Genomic DNA, 10,102 nt, shown 5'->3' with positions numbered 1-10,102 from the left:
TTTTCTTTAGCCATTCATCTGTTGATGGGCATATGAGCTGTCTCCAAGACTTAGCTATTACAAGTTGTGCTGCTATAAACATGGGTGTGCATATATCACTGTGGTATGATGCTTTTCATTCTTTGGAAAAATACCTAGAAGGGGAATAGCTGACTCAAATAGAACTTAGTTAGTTTTTTGAGAACTTTTCATACTGATTTCCATATTGGTTGTACCAAGTTACACTCCCACCAACAGTGGAGAAGGGTTTTTCTCCCACAGCTTCACTAGTATTTGTTATTGGTTGGTTTCTTGATGATAGCTATTCTGACAAGATTGGGCACATTTAGGGTGGTATGGTTCTAGGCTCTTTCTGGAGTGTGATGGAATCTCAGCGATGTTTTAATTTGCATTTCTTGAATGACCGCTGATGTTGAACATTTTTTTCATATATTTGCTGTGTGCACTTCATCTGAGAAATGTTTATTCCAGATGCCTATTATTAAATTGGGTCTTTAAAAGTGTGTGTGGGGGGGTCTGACTTTGAGTTCTTTATATATTCTAGATGTTAGTCCTTTGTCTGGGGAATAGCTGGTAAAATTCTTTCCCATTCTGTGGGTTGTCTCTTCACTCTGTTGGTGGTTTCTTTTGCTGTGCATTGATAATTCTAATGAATAATTAAAACTAGAAAAACTCCTTACATGAGGAATCTAAAATGTTTTTGGTAATTGAAGCAATAGTATACCTATACAAAATAAGAAATTAGCAACCTATTTTAAATCAGGTATTGGTGGAAAATTGGTATGAAAAGCAAATAGAGCTTTATTATTTTTTCAGATTACTTGGGAACCTTGTACTCTATTGAGCTGGGATTTCCCTTGCTGCTTTTTGGCTTTTGTAGTTGTCTTTCAGGAATGTGTGGTTTGAATGAATTTAAGCTTGATCCAAATCAAATTGCCTATAGTGGTTTAATGGACACTGACAGACCTGAGTTGGAGAAACAAAACTGGCATTTAAAAGGAATTAAATTCATGTTAAGTGTGGACTCATGGAGGATTGGACAGATGCTGGGTCATTCCTCAGTTTCAAGATTCCATTGTTGGAAGTTCCATCATTCATCATGGAGTAGGAAAAACGAAAGGAACTGTGGGAAAATATTTGTGTGGCAACTATCTTAAAATTGCTAAAATGACTGACAGCCAATGTTTGGCTTGTCACGCCCTCAATCCTGGGAAGACAAAACTGCAGGTGGTGCATTTCTGCTACCCAATGCTCAGTCTTCTGGAAAGGTTGAGCGGTAGCACTTTGAAAATGGCAAGTTCAGTGGGCTGCCTTGGCCAAAGGTACTGTAATTATTATCATTATTTTTTTTTGGTACCAGGTATCGAACCTTATGTATCCCCTACTTTCCTAAACTCTATATGAATAAATGCAAGGCTTTAATGCACTGTGCCATGGCATATTTCCACCAGGTAATCGAAGCTCTTTGTGACCCTTCAACTGCCAACTCATCTTTCATGATCTTCAACCTTAAGACTGGGTCTTCTGGGCCGTGGATTTAGCTCAATGGTTCTGCCGCCTGCCTCCCAAGCGCAAGGTCCCAAGTTCGATCCCCAGTACCAAAATAAACCAAACCCCAAAAACAAAAACAAAAAAAGGCTGGGTCTTCTAGAAAAGAAATCAAAGACTGCTCTTGAACCCTGTTAGAGACTTCAAGTCCTTCTCATAGTCTACACTGCAGCCAACCTTCAGGGCCTCTAACCCTGTTGGAGACTAGGCCAAAGCTGACTTGAGAAATTTCTCCAGTAGATGACTTAGATGTGGACAGCTCTTCCCAAGAGATCAGATCAAAACTCCCCACCACAGTGAGACTTTTGCACCTTTTAATTTTTCCTTGCTTACGTCTGTATCTCATTTGAAAGGATTATGCTGTAATCAGACTTCCAGACCCTCCTAGCATTTGTTCATACTCCAATTATTTACACTGGAAATGAGGTATATTTACTAGGGAGGAGCCTTTAGTTGGTAATACTTCTATATATTCTAGATATATGCCCTGGATGTTACAGAGACTCAGTCATAAAAGAATTAAATAGGAGCTGGGTGTGGTGGTGCACATCTGTGATTCCAGCACTTGGGAGGCTGAGGTGGGAGGATGACCATGAGTTTAAGGTCAGCCTGGGCAACATAGTGAGTTCAAGGCCATGCTGAACTACAGGGTTAGATATTGTCTCAAAAAACCAAAAAAAAGTTATTTGATTAGGACAGATACAACTGGCCATTCTGTGATGATTTGGTTTAGGCTGTTTTGGTTCATGGGGGCCCTTGCTGAGACGCAAACTTCTGGTATTAGCCTCCTGCTGGAGTAATAGCAGTCTCCCTGTATGGTAGTTTTATGTGTAGCTATCTGCTGAATGTGAAATGATCTCTTTGGCTGGAGTAGGAACTTAAAGAACTGTGGGTGGCACATGAAGCCCAGGGTGAGGCTGACTCCGAGAAGGTGAGTGAAAGAAGAAGTTTATTAAAATTTGTGGGAGGTCACGATTTAGCTGGGCCACCTGCAATGGGCCCAACAAACCAATACTGAGCTTAATGACAATAACTGGGTTAACTCATTGAGCTGCTGACATGTGACTGGTGGATCAAGCTGTAGCAATTAAATTCTATACCTCACTTCCATTTTTCGGTGATTCATGTTGTTGGAATTCTCTGAACCTGATCTGTAAATCCTTTTTGTTGTCTCTGCTACTATCTGTCCTAACTGGCCTAAGGAATTCTTCCTTTTACCACTAGTGAAGACTGATGTCACGGCTCATTCCAATTGGGATAACTAATCATATGGGATCCTGAAGCCAATCCCTAAATGAGACTTGCGAGCTGCAGTTTTTTAAATAAAGCAGCAGGTTGTCCATCTGATCTGAATAAGGAAGCCGACTCCACCAAATCCACAACTTTTGCTGAGCAGCAGAAATGAGCCTGACCTCTTTGCATATGTTGAAGTGACAGCCAGGTATTAAAGACTCAGCAGTCACCCTCCAGCCCATGGCCTGTGAGCGAGCAACAGCAGTTCTGGGAACCAGCACCATGAGGACACTGGGATTCTTTTTTTCCACTACTGAGGATTGAACCCAGGGCCTGTGCACTGAGTTATATCCCCCAACCCCCACCTTAAATTCTGAAATGGGGTCTCATTAAGTTAACAAGCTGCCCAGGTTGGACTTGAACTTGTGATCTTTCTGCCTCAGCCTCCCAGAGTGTTGGGATTACAGGTTTGAGCCACTGTGCCAGCTCTGTACTATCACTTTTAAGGAGGTGAATGCTGATAGTCATTACTTGAGTAATATATTAGACAAAGTAAAGGATACACATTTTAGCTTCTTATTCCTAAAAATGTGTCTCACCAACATTAACAGAATAAGTTGGGTGTGGTGGTACACATCAGTAATCCCAGGACTCTGGGAGTCCAAGGCTGGAGGACCATAAGTTTGAGTCCAGCTCAGGCAACTTAGTGAGACCCCTTCTCAAAATAGACAAGAGGGCTGGGGATATGGCTCAGTGCAAGGACCCAGGGTTTAATCCCTAGTACCACATACACAAAGTAAAGTAGACTAGCCCCAGCTATAGATGGGGTCTTCCACAGTTGTGCCTACAAACACCAGGCTAAACAAAAAAGCAAGCTTGAAAAGCTCATTTCCAGCCGGTGATTTTCAGGAGCCCACACACCTTCACTGTCTTCATATAAAAGTATCTGAGGCACTCAAACAGCAAGTCTACTCAAATATGCTTCCCAAGCAGCTTTTCTGTACATTTCCACTGCTTGCAGGTGATTGGGTGCAGACAGTATGCCTCGGCCCACAATGATGATGTCAGAACCTCGTCTGCCAATAACTTCTTGGGGACTGTTGTACTGCTGGCCAAGATGATCCCCTGTAGAAAAACAAGTTAGTTAAAATACAAAAACCAAGAAACCTGGCACATGACTCCTTTACAACAATATGTAACCAGCTTTCAATAAAAATATGCTCCTGCTTTCTACCTTCCTTCTGCAGAGCAAGAGGCCAATGCAGGAGGTGATGGTTCCTTGGATTGTACAAGCCCTTCACAGTAAAGATGCCAAATGCCTCCTTCCCAGTGTCAGTAAATCTAGAGCATTTACAGTTCAACTATGGCAAGAAGCAGGTAAATGTCCTATACAGCCAAGAAAGGTTCAGTAACAACAACAACAAAAAAGTTATACTTGGTGTCACAACTGAAGGAAATGCTAATATTCTTCTCCATCACTGTGATGCACAGTTGGTAAAGTCCCACAAGGCATGTGCCCTGACCACCTCCATCCAGGTGACCCTTTCTATGCTCCACCCCTGCAAATAAGTGCTCAAAAACTAAGCCTTAAATGGTGGTTTTGTTCTTTATTAAATCCTGCTGTTGTAGAAGAATTCTGTTAGATGGCTTATGCTACTTTACATATCCCTAAAAGCCGAGATCTTAGCTGCACTAGCTACTCAAACTGGGACTACAAGTAACACCGCCAGCTGCCAAGTACAGAGAGTTACCACAGATGCTCCACACATCCAGACATCTCCATGCCCTAACACCTATCAGTACCACCCTATACTTATAGGATCAGTCCTATTATCCCCATTTTACAGATTGGGAAAATGAGATTAAAGGTGATTTGTCTGAAGACATGCTTAGCAAATTCAAGGACCAGAAACCCAAAGCCATCTGACTCAAAACACTTAGCACAAATATGAAGTTTAAAAAATAAGGGCTAGGGCCAGGAATTTAGTTCAGTGGTTCTGTTGCCTGCCTCTCAAGTGCAAGGTCCCGAGTTCAATCCCCAGTACCAAAAAAAAGGGCTAGGGATGTACAGTGGATCCTGGAGTTATGAACTCAATTCATTTGCGAGGGCTGGTTGCAACTCAAGTTGGTCAATTGAAGGTTCAGGCTCCTCTACACAGCCTTCAAAGTCTCTCTCCTCTATACAGGCAGATCTCAGTGTCCTTAGAGAGACATTGGCTGAGGATTTCTCAACCCCACACAGGAAAGGATGTTGTAATGTTCCTTCCAGAACTCTTTAAGGGTTAAATCTGTATCTGAGACCATCTGGAAGCACAAGTGGCCAGCATTTGGGTCGCTACTCAAGACTTTGGTCGTAAGTTAAAACTACAAATCTGGTTGTAACCCAAGTTGTTCATATGTCAGGCTGGTCTAACTTGACCGGTTGTGGCTCAGTGTAGAACTTGCCTAGCAAATGCAAGAGCCTGGCTTTGATCCCCAATACCACAAAACAAAAAACGTGTATTTTTATAACCTAGATTACTCCTTTATTGAACAGAAGACCGTCAAAAAGAAGACTCGCTCTACTCTTTGGGCTCTGTAAGGAAACGGGTGCTTATCTTTTAATCTAGGGTTTTCCACACTAGAGAACAGCATACCTTCTTTTGGCAGCACATTCAAAGCACCAGTTGGAAAACACTAACCTAAAATGCCAGTTTCCTGGGCATAATTCAACAAGTAGCTTTCTCAATTTTTAACCTAAAACTAGTCTGCAAGCTGTTTTGCAAATATGACAGTTATCGCCAGGCCAAAGAGCTCATTCCTCATTGTTTAGACTAGGAATGATTCTCTTTAGCAATTTTATAATAACATGCAAAGTTGTATTCTGCCTGACATAGGTTAAAAAAAGCATTTCCCAAAGAGCCATTACTATAGACAGCTAAGTTAGAAATTATATACAGTCAGAGAAGGTCTGGGCTTTCAAGGCAGTGAGCAGAAAGAATAAAAACATCAGAATTGTTGCTGGAGGCACATCTGAAGAAGGTCAGGCCTACATGCCTCCCTAAGGGATAAGCAGTAACTTGGAATTCGTTTTCTTTTTGGCTCTTTTTGAGATTTCCATGGAAAAACCATCTATGTAAGTTTTCAGGGTCTGTTTTCAATAATCACTTCATGATTGGTTAAATAAACTATTATATATTTGGACCTATATGTACATATACATCTAAAAACAAGCTATGCTGTGAGTCTAAGCTTTATAGAGTTAAGACTAAGTTTAATACAAAGTAACTAATAGGTACTCTCTTTTATACATGTTTAGACCTTAAACATATAAAATGATCAAAATTTGACATCTCTTTAAATTGGTCCTGACATTTAAAGTTGATCTACAAGCATTTGGAGCTGTGAATATGTCCTTAATTCTTGTCAATAGAGTATTGTTAACCTCGTGATATATTAAATGGTACATTTGTTTCCCAAGTATACAGGGCTTCAAAGACAAAAAACTGAAAAACATCTTATATTGGTGACTTCCAGGTTAAAGATATTTATGGTGGTAAACTTTTTAGGCTCAAACATTTGGCATTCCCCTATTTGTGTTCCAGCTATTAGTGATAAAAATATTCATGCCAATACAGCATGAGACAGCCAGCTAGATGATGCAAATATCTTTTCAGACTTGCTTGTTAAGTTTATAACCTAAACACTATACAGTCCAGACAATGTCGCTCTAATGATTAGACATTAATAATCTGTAAAGTACATCTATAAGGAAGTACATTCCATTTGAATGTCATTAAAAAAGGGTTAAAAGATATCAATAAACTTTTACATAATTTGTTATCATGTAATTAGATAACTGACTAAAAAGCTATTTTATACTAAGATATACATTTAAATGTATTTCAGAGATAATAATGTCATTAGGATTGTCATGCTAAAATGCTATGAGGCTCCTGATCTCATTTTCTCTGTAAAACTTTATAATCATTATCTGTTAGAGGGGATTCAACTTCTAGGACAACAATAATTGGTAAAGAAGTAATAGTTTGGGCATGGTGGTGCATGCCTGTAATCCCAGCACTTGGGAGACTGAGGCAGGAGGATTGCAGTGAGTTTAAGGATAGCTTGGGCTACATGGCAAGATGCTACCTCAAAAAATACAAACCAAACCAAGAAGTAACAGTTCATTGGTTATACTATATATTTCAAGGTGCTCGATATTTAGATAAGATCATAAGATATAATGTTGATGTAACCAATCTTCTCTTCTGGGTGTTTAATCACTAATGTTTGGAGACCAACACTAGAAAGATAACTAGGCTAAGAGGACAGCCAATATTTTGGTCCTGGCCCTCCAAGGTCAAGGACATGAAGGACCTCTTCTATAGGATCCTACAATTTTGGTGAGTCATCCAACCTCTAGAGAACGGAGACTGCTGGGCCCCAGAGACCAAGAGTCAACAAATGCAGTGTTCCAAAAAGGGTCACCAAAGACAGAAATGTCTTCCATACTTCCACAGAAAGCCACATGGTCAAGCAAGACTGTGACTCATCCTGGTGGGTGACACTAACAGGAGCTGAGAGATTATATACATGGTTCCAAAAGTAACACCTGAGGAAACATAACTGACCTTGCTAGGCAGTAGGAGGTTAATTTTGATTAACACAAGTCTCACTTTAACTTGGTCTTAAACACCCAGCAGAAAAGTATAGCTTAAAGATGCTTAAAAATAATACTATAGTAATGAAGGCTAGATATAGCAGTGTCTGGACATAGCTCTTTTCCTCAATCTGCCTTTTCATTCTAGTGCTCATACTTTCATTCTACGTGCTTTAATCTCTTGGAAAATTTGTTTATTCTCACCTAGAGGGTGCCAAACTCCATGTGATTGTGAAGATGAAACCAAGGATAAATGAGCCAGACTTTTACTGGGATCCACTAGATCAACCTTCTAAAGGGAGTTCATAACTGTTAAACCCTAACACCATAGCTCTCTGGAGAAGGCCCCTGACTGCAGTCTTCCCTACACTGATCCCTCTCAACTCAGAGCAGTTAGATTGAAACTTGGCCCATTCTCCCTAACCGCAGTTAGGGATAGCTTCAGAAGGGGGAATATTATAGACAGCTAAGTTAGATAGAATTAATATACAGTCAGAGAGGGACTGGGCTCTCAAGGAAGTCAGCAGAAACAATAAACACATCAGAATTGTGGCTGGAAGCAAATCTGAAGGCCAGGGCTCAAGATAAAGATGGAATGGCCAGACTTACATGCCCCTAGGGGATAAGCAGTAACTTCAAATTATACTATAAATAGCACCACCTCGGCCAGGAAGTCCAGATAGGCACCAGTCACCCAGGAGGGTGACCAGAGCATCTGGACCCATCCCTTTCCCCAAATACCTTTGTTCTTTCTGTGTACTCTTGCTGTGACCTGATTCCCTACTGGACCAGTATTAGCTAAGCGGCTATACCTGTAATCCTTTAAGTTGATTGTAGTTTGACCCATGTTATACCCACATTGTGACTTTGCTGTATAAATTACCCCTGACAAAGGGGCAACCCACTTTTGGGTCCCTGCCTGTCTCTTAGGAGCTATCTCTCAATAAGCTTTTCCTACTCTTAACCTGTTATTCCTTAGAATTCATTCTTTGATTTTGGGGGACACGAATTCAGCATATCTAATATCTAGTGGGTTGGGAGTTATATTTATTTTTTCAAAGTGGAAATATTTTATTGCTTTTAGTAATTAAAAAGGTAAATGTAGCTGTTCTTACAAAGCGTTAAACTGTACAGAAATATACAAAGTATAAAATTAAAGACTCCATAATCCCACTCTTACATAATCAACCACAGAATTACAGGAAGATTTACTCATAAATACAAAGAAACGTAATAAATACATGAAAAACTTACAAGATCATTTACCAAAAACAAACAGTAAATATGGATTTAATTGAAACTGCCACATTTGGGAGGTGGAGTAAGGCAATGGGGGCAGTGTGATGGGTTCGAAAATCCTCCTTTAGCCTTTTATCAGTTGACGGAAATTTAGGCATCTTATTGCAGTGCATATATATAAAACAGCAATGGAAAGTAGTTGCTCCTGGGAACAGAATTTGGTATTGCAGGCAAAGTAGATAGGTATGTCCCGTGTGGCTTTAAGCCTTTTACAGCCACTTTATAATTTTATGTATTTTTTTTTTCTTTTCCTGTTTTTTTGAGGCAGGGTTTTGCTCTGTAATTCAGGCTGGCCTTGAACTCTGTAGGCCAAGCTGGCCTGGAATTCATGGCACCCTCCCATCTCCGCCTCCCAGTGCTGGGATCACAGGTGTGCGCCCCCATGCTGGCTATTTTATGGATATTTATAACTTACATACATGTAGACTGGGAGAAAGCTGAAAGATGATGACCAAGCACCCAGATTTAAAGACAACATCTTTTTGAAGTTTATTAACAGTATTATTAAACCCCTTATTTTTTTAATTCATATGAAGTTTTTATTTTAAAGACTGAATTTATTTCAGAAGTATTTATAAACCAGTGGGACATGACTAAAGCATTTATAATAAAGTTTTCAAATTTTAATACCTACTTTTTTATGGGATAAAAATAGCACTACCATTGTAGTATTTGTTTTGTTTTTATTAAAATTAGTTCTTTTCAAGTTTGATTATTACTAACAAATCCTGAGTTTTAGTACAGGGAGAGTATCCCTTATCCCAAATACTTGCGACCAGCCTGGTGCAGTGGTACTCTCCTTCTAATCCCAGCACTTTGGGGACTGAAGCAGGAGGATCGCCTTAAGTTTGAGGCTAGCCTGGGTTACTACACAGCGAGTTCAAGGCCAGCCTGAACCACACAGGAAGACCCTGTCTCATAACCAAACCAAACAAAAAGATTGGTACCAGAAGTATTTTGGAATATGTACATAAACAGAATGTGATATGTTTTGGATGGAACCTCAGTCTAAGCATGAATTTCACTTATGCTTCATAAATGCCTTCTGTACATAACCTGAAGGCAATTGGATACAGTAGTTTTCATAACGTTGTCCGTGAATCACAGTTGCACAGTGTGGAATTTTCCACTTGAGCATTCTGGATTTTTGGATTAGAGATGTTAAATCTATATGATCTTTTTTCTATACAGGGAATTGAATCCAAGGCCTTCACACTGAGCTATATTGTCAGTGTAACTTTAAAAATTAACTTTTATTTTGCATCAGGGTCTGGCTAACTAGCCAAGTTTCCCAGGCTGGACTTGAACCTGCAGTCCTCCTTCCTCAGCCTCTCAGAGTGCTGGGATTACAGGAGTATGTCACCACACCTAGCTCGAAAC

General features: G+C 40.0%; 1 protein-coding gene across 1 annotated transcript in view; it reads right to left on the bottom strand.

Moving 5' to 3' along the window:
* Positions 1-2,479: 2,479 nt before the first annotated feature.
* The window catches only part of Umps (uridine monophosphate synthetase), a 19,143-nt gene continuing 11,520 nt past the window's right edge, over positions 2,480-10,102 (bottom strand). The window contains exon 6 of the mRNA XM_004835210.3: positions 2,480-3,906. Coding sequence (XP_004835267.1) covers positions 3,737-3,906 — 170 coding nt within the window. The 3' untranslated portion in view covers positions 2,480-3,736. The remainder of the gene's footprint in view (positions 3,907-10,102) is intronic.

The sequence above is a fragment of the Heterocephalus glaber genome, unplaced genomic scaffold (genome assembly GCF_053883595.1).
Source record: "Heterocephalus glaber isolate CG9 unplaced genomic scaffold, H.glaber_assembly_v1.0 deba00000122, whole genome shotgun sequence".
Lineage (NCBI taxonomy): Eukaryota > Metazoa > Chordata > Mammalia > Rodentia > Bathyergidae > Heterocephalus > Heterocephalus glaber.
The sequence above is the reverse complement of the archived record's forward strand: the minus strand, read 5'-3'. Positions and strand labels throughout refer to the sequence as shown.